Genomic DNA, 15878 nt, shown 5'->3' with positions numbered 1-15878 from the left:
TATTTCCTGTGTTTAAAAGCATAATTACAGTATCTTATTTGAAAAGGGAAGAAGTTATTTGCAGAGGAGGTAGTATCTGTAGTGAAATAGAAAGTGAGGGAATGCTGGTGATTTAATATTTAAGGATTCATTTACTTTTTCTATAGTTTTGGACCATCCATTGTTTGCTTTTTCCATATAATTGTATGTGCTTCTTTTAACATCAGGAAAGATTAAAGAAGTAATTATGCTGGATCCATTTATATTGAATGCATTAACTACAGATGGTGTGCTGTGACCATATAAACTCATAACAAATACATTCCTCTAGGATTTTTGAGTCCACAATATAGATGAATATCAGAGAAGGTTATTTTAAGGATTTGACAACTCTCTTTCTTTATCCTTTGTAGTTATATTTTCAGTTACTGAGAACAAAAACCACTTTTTTTTTTTTTTTTTTTTTCTTATCAGAAGAGCAGTCACTGACTTCAGAGACCCATGTCTTATCTGCTAGTGGCCAAGCCATCTTTGAGTGAACTTGGCTGGACTCTCAGTGGAGTATGGGTTGGACTCAGGTCTACGTTTTTGTGTGACACTTGTGTCGAAATAAAGGGGAGGCACTGGTGTGGAGACATTTTTGTCACACTAATTCATAGCCAGATCCTAACATGTGTCATCTTTACTAGATCAGCTAGAGGTAATTATGTCAGAAGATCAGGAGTGATGGCAACATCCTGCATCTAAGAGGTGCTGAGGAGGTGAGGCTTGGCTTGGGACAGTGTTAACTCCAGATAGGCAAATCTGCCATAGGATGTTAGCAATTTGGAAGCAGTGACGTTGCTAAAAAGGCTCCATTATAATCTAGTGTGTATTTTATCTTCTATACAATGTCTTCTCAGTGACTCCTTCTTTCACAGATAGTGCTGATAGAATGTTTTAGTATATGACCATTAAAGCTTTTCTTGCTTTTTATTCCCTATTACTACAGAGTGTATAGAACTCCAGACACTGATGGCACTAAGGAATGAATCTACAAATATTTAGAATCCTTTACAGTGTGCCTATGTGAATTAGGATAAGGGAGGTTGTCTTGGTTTCCACGGTATAATGAGCACTTATTATTTATGTGGAAATTCTGCATGGCAAATTACATATATATGGTACATTTAACAATAACTGCTACAGAAGCAATGAACTCTGAATGATTGTTACTTACAAATTGAAGCTACAGGGAAGAAAAAGTAGTATTCATTGCATATATTTATTTTCTAAATTTGCTTTATTTTGTATGAGTTATTGTCACAGAAGTTCAACTCAACATCACTAGTGCTTTCAGTGTGACAAACATGCACCTTCTTTCAGAAGCTTCCTTATCTAGTACTGAGGTGTTTTGTTGTTGTTGTCATTTTTTTTGTGTGTGTGTGTGTGGGGGGGGGGTGTTGTTTTTTGTTTGGTTGTTGTTTGCGGGTTTTGTTTTTCTTTTTTTTCCCAAACATGATATGCAACTTGTAACGGTGCTTCTCAGACTTTCCTAGAAAATACTTGGAGATTGAAATTGGCAAAATGCAGCAGATCTGCCCAAGGTTGCCCATCAACATCCCAGGAACAGCAGTTGGTCCCACCAAACAGCCCTTCACACCCTTGAGCTCCTGTGGGTCTTGCTGCTGTGGGTGAGCAGTGGTGCCTTGCTGCAGTCCCACACATTTTGGGGCAGATAGGGGTGGGAGGTCAGCGGCACTGGTGGGGATGGTGTCAGCAGAGATGATGCAGTGGTGGCACTGGTTGTGCAGCATGTTGTCATTGGGAGAGGGTGGGATCTCTATGTCTTCTGGGGTACAGAAGGCAGCACAGGAACAGTGCTGCTGAGCCAGATGTCTCCTCCCATTGCTGCATGGGAGATAGGCAGGGACAGAACCCCTGTCCCTCAAGGCCACTACTCCTCTTGCTGGGGGACAAAAATGTACAGAAAAATTATAGGAAACTAAGGGGGCCACAGAGCAGAACACCCCCGATAGCACTCAGCACACCCTGAAAGTGCCCACAGAGCTGATGCATCACAGCCAGTGGGGCACTTCCTAGAGGTGTAGTGGCACAAGGAATTAAAAATGGGTCCCCCTGTTGAGCTTACTTCTCCAGAGGCTGGAGTTTTGGTCAGGGCTAATGGATGTTGATTAGAAAGTTCCAGGACTTGCTGTGGTCTTGGATAAGGAGGGTAAAAATAAAGAGGTGAGAGGAGAAGTGTAGCCAGAGGGACTACAGCATGGCACACATAAAGAAAAGGTGTGCCACCATGTCGTTACTGCAGAAAGGACAGCAACTAGGGATGAACCTGACTTGAACTATGCCTGACTTGAACCATCTGTGAACTTCTTCACTGCTCCAGGGAGCAGTTTTTCAATTTACATTCATGGTGGGCCACGCATTTTAATCAGAATGCAACCTGGGTCCATGGGGCTCCTCACCTTCTCCTCAGAGTGAGAGATGTTGCTGCTTTGTGCCTGAGTAGGAATTTAGGGTAAGGAAACATGTTTTCAAGAATGGAATGGAAACATGTTTTCAAGATGCTTTTCAGAGCTAGGAGTCTGGATGACACACAAACCTTGGTGCAGAGAGGTGGCTGGAAAAGTTCAGGGGCCAGTGGATTAAGAAGGAGTGCTACAGTGTGCACCTCTTGCCATCACTGCGTTATTGTGTATGCTGATGAAAAGCAATTGTACCCACGAAGTGCCAAGAGACCTGGGGTGAATAGACTTTGAGGGAATAAATAGCAGCCACACAAAACAGCTCTAGATTTGTCCCACATAGTCTTTCCTTTTCTCTTTGACTGTCATTTATGCCTCGTTTTTATGTGATCTGTAAAAATAGCATTAAATTTAATTCTGCTACTTTTTCTAGATTGAATTTTCTTTTTAATGAAGAGTTTAAATGTGTTAGCTCAAATACAGTCCTGCTGCACTCTAATGAAGACAGTGAAGCTGAACAGTGGAGCAACTCACCCTACTGCAATTGAAATAAAATCTTCTTTGTGTTCTTCCCAAAAAGTGTGACAGAAAGACACCTTTGATCAGGCAAATACTTGATTAACCAGGTAACTGAGTTATTTTTCATTGGTGCTGTGACTCCTTTCCCGTATCTTAATAACAAAGGAGTTTGAAATGTAAATTCATTCTTAAATAACTAAATACAGTGCCTGACTCAGATACTTAAAATGTATTCTATAGATTTGCATAGCTAAACTATTTGACCCTTGTCTGTTTGTTTTATTTCTTTATTTATTTGCTTTAAGTTTGGAAGATTGCAGTCTGTGTTTTTTAAAGTGTAAAAAGACTCAGAAACATTTTGTGCAATTTTAAATCTATGGTGTGCTGACTTCTGACTAAAACGATAAGAAAACCCATTCTGGCTCAGTTTGCATGTCTACTATCTCTTGCTTCTTGGAGGACTCAGGAAATATTTTGAAGACATTCAGAAGTGTGAAAAGATGCCCTAATAACTACTTTAGGATTTTGCATTAATAAAATCACCCTTAATAAAGATTTCTTTTTACTCTTCAGAATTTATTTAAAGCTTCTTCTTTTGTTAAGTGCTGATCCAGGCTGAAATATAGTGATTGGAGACCTCTAAAATCCTGATTTCTTATTACAGGGGCCATTACCAACAGAAGTATAAACTACCTATTTTATTTGGATGTAGTAGTCTTTATTGGGAGATTAAAGAACTTAATGGAATGGTTATAGGTATCCTGCCAATCCTGTCTGGCCTCCAGGCTGAAGAATAGGCTCTTGTGCTGTTTAGTTTGCTAATATACATGTAGCAGATGTTTTTGTTAGATTTGGCTCCTCAATGACTTGGAATTATCAAACTTAAATATAAATCTAATGGGGATACTGACATATATGCACTTTTCTGAATAAAAGCCAGTGAAACCATTTGCTATTACTCTTCTCAGGAAGAGACCTGAAGGAATTACTGATGGTACTTTTAACTAGTGCAATTATAAGTATATGGGCTTGGACAAGTAGATCTAAAAGCCAGAGTGTAGGCAGTGAGCTAGCATTGCAAGGGTTATATGGGCTTGTAAGACATACAGTTAGCTCATGTGAGGGGAATGGCAAGAGAAAGAAGTAGCAAGAGAATAAAAAATTAGAAGAAAAGAGAAATCTCTCCTCTGAAACACTGGGTGGACAGGAAAGGTAATATATTTCATGCTAAAACAAAAAACAAAACACACACACACAAAAACAAAACCAAAAAGAAACAAACAACCCTACCCAGCCAACTGAAAAGTAAAAACCAAACCAAACCACAAAACTAACAACAACAACAACAAATCCCAAACCACAACAACCAAAAAAACCTACAGAAACAAAACAAAAACATTCTGGAAAACTTATGTTGTAGTTCTCTTCCAGGTGGAGAAATCATCATCCAAAAGACTTAATCAGACTTTTTTGTTGAAGCATTATTGATAGTTTTTGGCTCAACAGAGCATATTTCTATGGAGTAGAAAATTTTTTCCATTTAGGAAAATCTTAGCATTTTCCCCTTGAGAAACAGACCACATGCCATTGACATTCATTTTAGTTGTGCTTACATATGGTCTGCTAGTCTTCATTTCAAATACTGTTTATTAATATTCAGCTATCAGACCTCTGAGATGCTCATTCCTGGTAAATGCAATTCTTGCATAGAACAAAAACATTAGGACTAACTATAAAAACAAAAAAATCTACTTTAAATTGCAATAATTTTCAAGAATAGAATAGAATAAATGCGAATCTCGTGCTGTGTAGGTGTTGTGAAAGAAGTTCCCACAACAGTGGACATCAAATGATTCCACATTGTTCTCTGCTAGATAAATTGTTCTCCTCTTCATGATGCAGCTGGAGCTGAGTCAAAAGAGCTGCCCATACAAGGAAAAGGGGTTTGACCCCACCCAAAATCTCATTCTACTTTAACGGAGTGAACAACACCTGGACACGGTCATAGTATTTTGGACAAATATTGACCATACAGCCATGTTTCCTATTCTGATATATTTATATAATTTTGTATTGTTAGGCTAAACTCTGTCTTTTTGTATTTGAAATCTTCATGTAATGACACAATAAGATGCAAACATATAAATGTTTTTAAACAAATAAATGTTTTTCGTCTAGTTTGCAGGAAACACAGTCCTATGACACAGCAACATCACTAAAAACAGGAGCTTTATGGTAAAGCCAATACCAACTCCTCCAGATCCAGGATTAAAATGCAATCTAAAGTAGTATGGATTGGCCCAGCCTGAATTAGGTCTCTGTTTGGTTTATGACACAGAATCACAGAATCACAGAATGTTAGGGATTGGAAGGGACCTTGAAAGATCATCTAGTCCAATCCCCCTGATAAGGCAGGAACACCTAGATGAAGTTACACAGGAATGTGTCCAGGTGGGTTTTGAATATCTCCAGAGTAGGAGACTCCACAACCTCCCTGGGCAGCCTGTTCCAGTGTTCTGTCATCCTCACTGTGAAGAAGTTTCCTCTCATATTTAAGTGGAACATCTTTATTATTTTATTTATTTATTTATATTGTGATGGCATGTAGGAAACTAGGTGATAAATTAGGGTCCTATAGGTGGTATATGAACAGGAACAAGAAGAAAGTCTTTGACCTGAAGGACTTTTAAGTAGAGACAACAGACAACACAGAAACAAAAGAACAAGGAGATATTGAGGTGATTCTGCTTAGAATGGTAGGCTGTAATCATAGTCCAGTGGCTGCCTACGTGTTATCTAGTTGTTTTTTTTTTTTTCTCTTTTTATTTTGTTTTTGAAGGTCATCACAAGAAAGTACTCTAGAAAAAGAGGTACTGCTGCAATGGAGGGGTAGCTAAGGACTGATCATGGAGCAGCTTCTTTTGAAGTCAAGTGTGTGGGAGGGGAGAAGCTTTATGGATGCAGAAAAGACAGGAATAGAGCTTTCCATTCTAATGGGGAGCTGAGAAATACTTTTATGAAGGCCTTTGAAAACAAAGGTGTGGAGAAGCAGATAAGCTATACTGGAGTTTAGAAGTCAGGAATATGTTATAACTCAGGAGGAAGAGGATATTCTTTTTTCGTCATTTTTTTGAGTTGTGTAGAAGGAGGAGATTGCTTTATAATGAAAATATGCTATACAAACAAAACCAATATCTGCAGAATGGGCAAGTTTGTGATTGTGTCTGTTGGCAGAAACCACACCTCCAAAGAAAGGAAACTTATTATAAAAGTATTTCCTCATCTGGGGTGCCTTTGTTAGCAGTGATAATGATAGAGGATGTAGAAGACATAATTTACATGAAGACTTTTAATTAAAACCAAATGCATATTTATAATTACTTCCTGAACTTCATGGCAACCTATAATTTTCTTTTTTATTTTTGTCAGTGAAGTAAAGGAAAAGATGGATTTTGCTTACTAATTTGACTAAATAATTTGCACCCTTACTCTGATGTACCAGTATTGTTTTATTGATAGAAAATATGCACTTTGTAATTTGAATGGTTGGTGGTACGTTTTAGCCTTATACTGGTTTTATACAAAGGAAGAGGCTGGGTGTTCATTTTGAGAACACTTCTGATTTCACTCAGCTTACATTTGGTTTTATCTGTAACCTGTCTCTTTCTACTCTATGTCTTTTCAAAGATATAAACAAGATGACAGATTTTGTAAAGCACTTAGTGCCTTTTCCTTCCCATTGACAGTGCAGGGCTGAGCCCTAGGAAGAAGAATGCTATCTTGTAGTCAGCTGAAGTAGCAAGTAGAATTTTGATAGAACTAAATAAGAGTTTTTTTCTGGGCTGAACCCAGCTGTTTTTTTGAAAAAGGACACTCTGCTCCAATGCCTTCCAACTTGGAATCAGTCATAGCTCAGGGGAAAGCATGCCGTTTGCTGAAACAGCAATATATGCCAAGGCACAAATATATGCCACATTTTCTGCTAATGTAAAGGCTTCTGAAAATGTCTCTCATTTAGATACTAACCAGATCAAATGCTGCTAAAACAATTAATTGTGACGTGGTTGTTGTCTTGGGTCGTAGGGCTGTGGTCAAAACAGTTTGAAACAATGCAATGGGAAAAGAGAGGGTGAAAAAATATCTGTAGTACAAAACACGATTTTTATCCAAAGTCATTCCCCCTCTCCCCACAGAGTACCCAAGCCAGCTCTTTCCCCCGCAATGTAGTTTTAAAGAAATGAGTATATGTAAGGACTTGACGTAACTTCAGTTGAATGAAAAGAAATGAAATGAAATGAAATGAAATAGATGGTCTGTCCTTATGTAATGCAATCAAGGCAGACAGCAATAGGAAGCAAATTATAGAATAATAAGGACACAGTTTGTGCTGGGGAACACTCATGCTTTGTGCAGAAGCTTCTGTCTTTCCTATGACAGTTTAAAGGATTTCTTTACACCCTGGTGTCCAGGGACTTTCTCATTGTGTGTTAGAAGAAATGGTAAACATAAAATAACAGAGATGGTTTACTGAGTTTTGCTTTTTACTCTGTGGTACAGGCGAAGACACAGTAAAAAACATCTCTCTGAATTCAGAGAGGATATGAACATAAATAGCCATTATTTTTAATTATTTAGTGATAAGACAATTTATCACCATCCTGAGAGAGTCCAAGACACATTTTGACTCAAATATTCTCTGAAGAAAAAGTTTGCTAGGGTACAAAGACAGTGCTGTGCTCCAGACATTTTCATGGCATAGCCCACTTTACTGTTGGTTGCCAGCAAACTCACAAGCTGCTGCATGAGGGTGTAGCTTTTATCTGCAGTTCCTCAAAGATCTGCTCAAGGTCTTGAGGGGTTATAAAGTACCTGTCAGGATCTGTAAATCAGCCATAAAGGGTATTTGAGATCTCAACTCCATTTCTCAGCATTCCCTTCAGCAACTGCATTATATTTAGCCATAACCTAGCCCTTGGCATGTATTTAGACACCTGTTCATACCCATAAATATTTATATTTCTATATGCATGTATATGTATCTACATGCACGGATAAAGAGTTTTATCACCAAGTAGAGATGCCTAAGTTACAGTTCTTCTCACTCTAAGCTCATTGTATCACCAACAGAGAAAAATAAGCACCTCAGAGAGGGTTTCAACACACCTAAAATCTGAACCACTCTTTCAAAGTACACATCCACTAACTAGAAATATCTGAAGATGAATAAAGTTACATACACGGAATATGAATCTCTCCTGATTCCCTTCTTCCTGTTAAATTTCCTTCAGATATTAAAGAAAAATAATTTTTCCATTTCTCAAACCTTCTTCAATTTCAGAAAAAAACCCACCGATCCCAAATCAAATCGAAACTAGAAACCAAAAATTGAAGAAAAAAAAAAAGAACACCAGAAAAAACAACCTTTCAAATTACCACAGCTTAGACAAGTGGAAATGTTTTGTTTAATGTTCAGTTTTTAATAAAAACATTAAAAGATAAGCTACCTACATAATGAAAAAAAAGCTTTCAAAATATATTAAAAATTGACTCAAAACATTAAGATTTCCTTGTAATATTTTTCTCAAGTTAGGTTTGGCTTTCAAAACTGACCTTTTCTTATAGAAAATTTTACTTTCTGGAACAATTTTTTATTTTTTTTAATGAAAGAAGTCCTGACCAGACTCTACCTCTACCTATTTATTTTCCTTTGCTCTAGTATGGTATCTCCATTCTCTGCAATTCTTCCTCTTTTCATTGCAATGGTTATGAAATTATCAATTCCGCAAAAGTTTATATGTACTCGTATATTACGAGACAGTTTCCCAAAACACAGTATAGAGCAGGAGCTCCCAACTATTGTTGTGGAAATGTTTACTTTATTTATAGTAAGAGTTTAATACTTCTGAACAGGCTGTTGGGAGTCATTCCTGCCTGCCTTTATGAAGATATGTGTATTCCAGGTGTTATAGTTGGGACTGCATGTCTGTGTGCAGAAAGGTGCTGGGCTGGAAAGCCAAGAGCCACCACTGCAGTGGTTGTTGCTGGTCTGACAAGGGGTGGTTAATGCTGATAATTGCCATGCACTCCTAGAGGACTGGTGGAGCCCGAGAGTGGGAAAGCCATAGTGGTTGGCACGAGGGGATCCTGGGCTGTGGGAGCTGAGGAAGAAAACAAACTCTAGTGTGCATGTGCTGGTGTGAAAGTGAGGTGGAAGTATGGAGGTAGGATGTGCATTTGTGGATTTGCTGGGAGGACTTGGGGAAATAAAGAGCGGAATCATGGCTGCTTCTGCCCTTTCACGAGGATGGCACATAATGGGCACCTACAGCCACCGGTTGTATCCAGGACTCCTTTTGCCACTTCTGGTGGATATATGTCTGCAGGTGAAGCTGAAGATTTAGAGAATGCAAAATTAAGAGAGATTACAAACCCATTGACATGTCAAATAAGAAAAAAATATGACACTATTTTAATCAAAGCTGTGAAGTAGCCTCATGAATCACATGTTGAATTTGAAAATATACCTTTTAATTTGCATCTGTTTTTTTTAAATCAATTTTAGGTACAAAGCAATTGTAAATCCCATGGATATCCAGACCTCCAGTGCAGTGCTATGGACCTACGTTAAAGCCATTGCCATCTGGGTAGTCTCCATGCTCCTAGCAGTTCCTGAAGTGGTATTCTCTGAACTGGCCCACATCAATGACACAAATAATGCTACTTTCACAGCATGCATACCATACCCCATGACAGATGATATGCACCCGAAGATCCATTCTGTGCTGATTTTCCTTGTGTATTTCCTTATTCCTCTTGCCATTATTAGTATCTACTACTATCATATTGCAAAGAGTTTAATAAAAAGTGCTCACAACATCCCTGGAGAATACAGTGACCATTCCAAAAAGCAGGTAAGAAATTTGCTTTTTACATCCCAATGAAAGATTTGTGTGCTGTATACACTCATAAATGAAAGTGCAGGAACTATAACATCCAAATTGTTGGAGTTTGCAGAGGATTATTTCTGTTTCTACATGCATGAACTAAGCCAAGGATTATCTGTAAAATCTTCTTGTTTTCACAATTACTCAGTATTAAGCCCAGTAAGTAAATGATGAGAAGTAAGAAAAAATATAAATTCAATGTAATCACTTCATACTCCCAACAAGAAATAGAATTGGCATATGAGTTTGTAAGAGTTGTTAGTGTAACCATTACTTGTATTCTTACTGAGGAACAATGTTTTTGTAGCTAATGCTGCTGGCTTCACCTATCTCCATAGGCAGCCATTTTGGGAAGAAATCTTACATGGACTTTTTTTTTCCCTCGTTTTATTTGTGCTTGGAAATTAAAAAGCTGACATCGGTAGAGAAAATTTTCTTAGGGGGATCTAAGGTTCTTCTCAGACCACAGAGTGCTGTAAATATGAACACAGAGCATGAACTGGTTATTTTTTGACTTTCTCTGTAGTTCTTTCTTGGATACAATCCTGAACTCACACTTTTCTAATATCCTTTCTATTATAGATGCTATAAAACTTTAGGTATAGGCTGGACGAAGTCAGCTTCCCAGCAAGGCACAGGAAGCAATAAGATTGCAAAAGGCTGTTCCTTAGCAGGACCATTTCTGTACACAAACAGTAGCTTTTGCAGTGAAAGTGCCTCAGCCACTTTACAAAAGTGTTGTTATTGACAGAGAAAAATACTGATGCCCATTAAAACAGTTTGGAAGGGTTTTCTCTGCTAATATTTTAGAAAATACCTTTACAATCACTGAAATATCTTTGTGTATATAACATGTATGTAGTCTTTTAAAAAGAAAGACCACATTCCCTCATGTCCTTTTGCTCAGCATTTCATTTCTATTCTAGCCTGTTTCTTGTCAAAAATGTGTACATATTAGCCCTTCATGTATTATTTTATTTTGCTGTGAAATATAGAGAGCCTTTTGGCTGAACCTTCAAGATGGAAAAAGCATTTAATTTATATCACATTTCTAAACCCACATGTTATTTTCAAAGTAAGAACATATTTTTTCATTCTACCTAAGTAGAATGTTAATCTATGAGGCTCAGAAGAATAGGAAATTCCAGTGTACTTACATATGTCCCAGCAAGAGAATGTAAATTCGGACTATTGTTATCAATTCATGTTTCTTTAAGCCATAGCACAGAAGTGTAATATTCACCCTATAACTCTGTGCCTTTTAGTCTGCCTTTGCAGTCTCTCTGAGTACAAATCCTGCCAAATTGGAATGGTAGAGTTTTCCCATCTTTTGTGAATTCCCCACTGGTTTTGATTTAGGTGAAGCCAGGAAAACCACTTTAGATTTATTTCACAGATTTTGAGACTCTGTTAGAATAAATTCCCTTGAATTTTTTAGGTTAAAACTGATAGAAAACTGAGCAAAGCCAGAAAACTTTCCTGCCTCTGCAAAACTTTGGTACCTGATGTGTGTAATAAATCTTTTGGGAGGAATAGGTAGGAATCTTCTGCCTCTCTTTGGTACCTTCTACCTGGGCAGCTGCCCTCCCTCTCTCAGTTTGGAACCACTGTGTAGGCTCCTATCCTGTCAACTTTTCAACGGCTCTCAGTGTCTACATTGTAATCCAATTATACTTCAGCACTGCAATTAAGGTACATTGCTTTCAGGTCATTATTGAAGATTAACTGAACCTTTCACCTTACCCTGGAATTAAGAAGCTTCAGACTGCGCAATGCAGTTTTGGTGGTTTGCCTAGGACAGAGGTGCAAGCTGGCAAAACAATGGAATGTAAATATCATTGTATAGCTAACATCCTAGCATATCTCTCCATTTCACTCACAATGTCTCTACATTTCAAAGCCAATGGTTTCTAAATAGCTTTCTAATGAAAGCTACCTTCAAGCCAAGCACTGAGATCTCATTAGAAAAGGTTATGTTTCATGTTATAGTTTGGTTCCTACTTTCAAGCTAAAAGCCAATGGTTGCTTGGATCATGAATCGCTCTCGCTGTGTATATCATATAGAAAGAGCAACCTTCTGTGACTGTCAACAGCCAGGGTCTGTCACTGAAAGTAAACTGAAAGTGGAAAGTAAATGAGATAGAAAAAGTAATTCAGCCACTGAAGGAAGTCTTTTTACTGCCCTTACTTATGGTAGTTGTTAAAGTGAATATGAAGTATAAATGTTTTAATTAAGCCTGTTACATGGAATAATTCTATTTGCTATTGTTCATTTGGGTTCTCTTCTTCTTTTTAGATGGAAACTCGGAAACGTCTGGCAAAAATAGTTCTAGTTTTTGTTGCCTTCTTTGCTGTCTGCTGGTTTCCTAACCATGTGCTGTACATGTACCGATCTTTTAATTACAATGAGATTGATCCATCGACAGGACATATGGTTGCTACCTTAGTGGCCCGAGTGCTAAGTTTCTGCAACTCTTGTGTCAACCCATTTGCGCTGTATTTTCTCAGTGAGAGTTTTAGAAGATATTTCAACAACCAGCTTCGTTGCAGGAGGAAAGCTCAGCAAGAGAGATCTGCCAGCTACTTGCGCAACTCTTCTGCCATTCAAATGACTTCCCTGAAAAGCAATACCAGGAACATCGTGACTAGCACAACACAACTGAATGGGCACAACTTGAAACAAGAAATGTCATTATAATTTAATAAGTGTGATTTTTGACTGTGGAACAAATTTGAACTTTTTCTTTGCAGTTTGTACCTCACTTTTGGCTCTCTTATGCTTAGACCATCTGAATCCTCAGCACAGAGGATCTGTTAAAGACTAGCCAATCTGAGGTTGTTTTACACCTAGTCTTTTAGATAGAAGTGAAGAGTATGGTTTATTGAGAAAATAAAACTGATTGGGTTCATATTGTACTTTAAAGGATATGCTAATATACGTTTAACATACAAGAAAAGAAAATAGTGAATATTAGTGTAGCTGGTCTAAATTTGCTTTAAAAAGTACAGATTTTCTGATATGAAAATATGTTTTTTTAACTGAATATTGATCCAAACTCATGTCTTACTCTAATAGATTTTGCATGTTTTTAACTGTGCTGTGTGTACAAGCATTGCTCATTAAGACTGATAGGCATTTTTGGAACCAATTAAGGAGTCATTGCAATGCATAGATTCTAGTTTCAGATTAAAAAAACCAATCAAGTATCCAGTGCCAGATCTTTATCTCATTTAAAACTAGCTTGCTTTTTCACTTTGGTAGACATACAAACATTCTCAGAATTTACTTTTTGGGGTTCTGTTTGCTGTTGGGATCAGAAGTTTATCTGCTAAATTTATATTCCTTTCATGATTATCATGTCAAAAGAAAAGTGTTGTGCAACGTGTAGGTTTTCTAGAACTCAGTGTCTGAAAACTCATTTTTCTGATTCGTTAAGTCTGCAACATTGTTGGTTTAGAGTGTTTACATGGTTTATATTTGCTACAACTTGCTGATATCAGTACACAGCTAAGGACACTAAGAGTAATGCGATAGCTGAATACTAAAAGAGGTAAAGTTCTGAGTGGCTTTTTCAAAGTGGGTCTGCAGCAAGGCTTCCCCCAGCTCTGAGCAGTCTCAGAGTGCAGGACCCAGATGACTAGCAGACAAAACCAAACTGAAAGCTGCCCTGTAGGAATACATTTAACATGCTCTGATCACTAATGATCATCCAACCCAGGGGACCAGACAATCTCCAGTCTGAAATAGCCCCCAGGTAGTGAAATGTGGTCAGTGCAGGTCTGGGACTAAACCAGCAGAGAATGGTGGGTGAAACTGTAGTTACCAATTACAATCCTGTCTAGAATGAATTTGCTAGAAGGGCTGCTCTCTCTTTTCATTCACATTCCTCTCCTGGGGATACCTTATACAAGGCTTGCAAAGGTGCCCTTCAGACCACAAGAAAGCAAGCAATTAGGCTTTTAAGCACCTCTTTTTTGACTCCTTTTTTCTTTTAACTCTTTTTTCAAATCAGCCCATGTGTTAACACAGCTAGTCAAATAGGCATAACAACTCAAGCTTGTTGCTGCAAAAACTCATGTAAGGCTACCCACAGGAAAATTTCTAATCTGTCTCAGGGCTGCACCAGCTCTTGCTGAATGAGCTAATGGGGTAGGAGCTGATTCCTCTCTTATACAGCTGTGTGTTGTCAGACTAATAACTGTTCCCCAAGCCAGGTGAGCGGTTAGTTGGGGCAGGGTCTATTCTGGGTCTGAGCTCCAAAGAGGAGATTCTCACAATGTCCTTAGGAGGAAGGGCAGTACTGGCTGACAATGGCATCTTGTGGAAGCAGTTTTTTTATGGCCAGTTCAAGAGCCAAATGTAATTTTAAATAGATTTTTCTTTTAAATTGGGTGGAACTGCTCCAGCACAGATCTGTCTCTATCACAACAGTGTAACTTGTACTTCTGCAGTGACTTCTCCAAGGTGAACAGTAGAAAGTACACTAGCAATTTAGATTGGATTTCAAAATTAGTTGCAAGTCTTATAATTTCAAAAGCTGAAGTGCTAATACAGTGTAGCAGGTTATAGTTGCTTTTGTCCTTATTAATGCACTTGCTGTTAATTTAGTTCTAGTTGTAATTCTGTGGAACCAGCTGAAGTTCCAAATTTCTTCCCCAATTCACATATCTTCAAGGCTAGTTATCCTCCTACTCCAACTTTATAGCAACAAGAAGATATATTGATGTAAATCTGTATGTTGTTTTAGTTGATTACCTGAAAAAAATCCCCAGCTGATAGCACTCAACACAGAAACTGACAGATTGAAGATCTGCATGTCAAATCAGCATGGTCCAGCTGGTGGAACCTACAGTATGTAACGTAGTTAAAGCTGTGTGCAGCATTCAAATGACAAAATTTATGAAGTTCAGAATGGACCAGCTCCATACTGCTTGCCCTAGCTGACTTCAGAGGCCCTGTGGCTTCAGTGACTCCTTGGAAGCCTTCATATGAAGGAGCAGATTGACATGGTCTTGTAAATCTACCTGCAATAGTTTAGGAAGTTGTCATCTATAACTGCCTAGCACTGCCTCATTCTCCTCTTGCTCCATTTTGCTCCATTATCTCTTTCCGTGCCTTAATTCTGCATGAGCCCACATGTTCTCAGAACCCCTCTTTAATTTTATTACACTAGTTCTTCCAGAATGCCAGTCAGAGTTTTGGATTCCTCTGCTCTGATCAGTATTGAATAATTTGTACTCATGGATATTTTACACCCACAAAACACGAAAGCTTAAAGCCTTCCTTTCTCAATTCTCAATAATGATCATTGACTGCGATCAGGTTTCACTTTTATTTCTGCATTTTTTTTTTCTGGTTCCCTGACTCATTTTGTTTGGCAATTTTTCTACACATCATAACATTTCATAGAACTTCTAAATCCATTGTGTTTTTTTACTTCTTGAAAGCATTTGTCTGATGTGGATATTATCAGATGACACAGGTAGCCTACCAGAAAAATAATAATCTAATTTATAGTAGATTTGATGCTTGTGTTTGATTTATACTCTTGACTCAGTGTCTTAAATTGCAATGTGTGGTATGGACAGCTTAAATCTGCCTTCTGGAGAACTGCAAGCTATAACCTGTTATTTTTTTTTGTTGTGTGCTGAAGGTGTTCCCAGATAGACCATAACTTCTTTTTGTCAGGAAATCAGCACAGTTTTGGTTCTTTATTTCCCAGGCCTAATATTCAAAGCCTGTTTTGAGTAAGTAGCCTAAATTGTATATGCCTTCTCTCAAATTCTTGTGGTGTGGTGTGGGGGAATTAGTTAATCTGTCTGGAGCTTTACTAAGCATATTGCTAGCCCAGTCTGTACATTTTGGAAGTGTCTGTTACTGTGCTTTTATACACATTGTACATCTGGATGTATGATGCTATTTCTAGACAACACTGCTTACTAACCATTAAAAAGATGATTGTAGAACACA

At 37.9% G+C, this 15878-nt stretch overlaps 1 protein-coding gene across 3 annotated transcripts in view; it reads left to right on the top strand.

Moving 5' to 3' along the window:
* NMBR (neuromedin B receptor) overlaps positions 1-15878 on the top strand; it is an 18229-nt gene extending 2351 nt beyond the window's left edge. For 2 of the 3 annotated variants that reach the window (XM_005507726.3, XM_065057211.1), the window contains exons 2-3: positions 9526-9874; positions 12204-15878. In XM_005507726.3, coding sequence (XP_005507783.2) covers positions 9526-9874; positions 12204-12605 — 751 coding nt within the window. In that variant the 3' untranslated portion in view covers positions 12606-15878. Of the gene's footprint in view, positions 1-2877; positions 3071-9525; positions 9875-12203 lie in introns of all 3 variants that reach the window. The other variant, XM_021294872.2, reaches the window with a different exon arrangement.

Source organism: Columba livia, chromosome 3, assembly GCF_036013475.1.
Source record: "Columba livia isolate bColLiv1 breed racing homer chromosome 3, bColLiv1.pat.W.v2, whole genome shotgun sequence".
Lineage (NCBI taxonomy): Eukaryota > Metazoa > Chordata > Aves > Columbiformes > Columbidae > Columba > Columba livia.
Note: the sequence above shows the minus strand (reverse complement) of the source record. Positions and strands in the feature narration are given on the sequence as shown.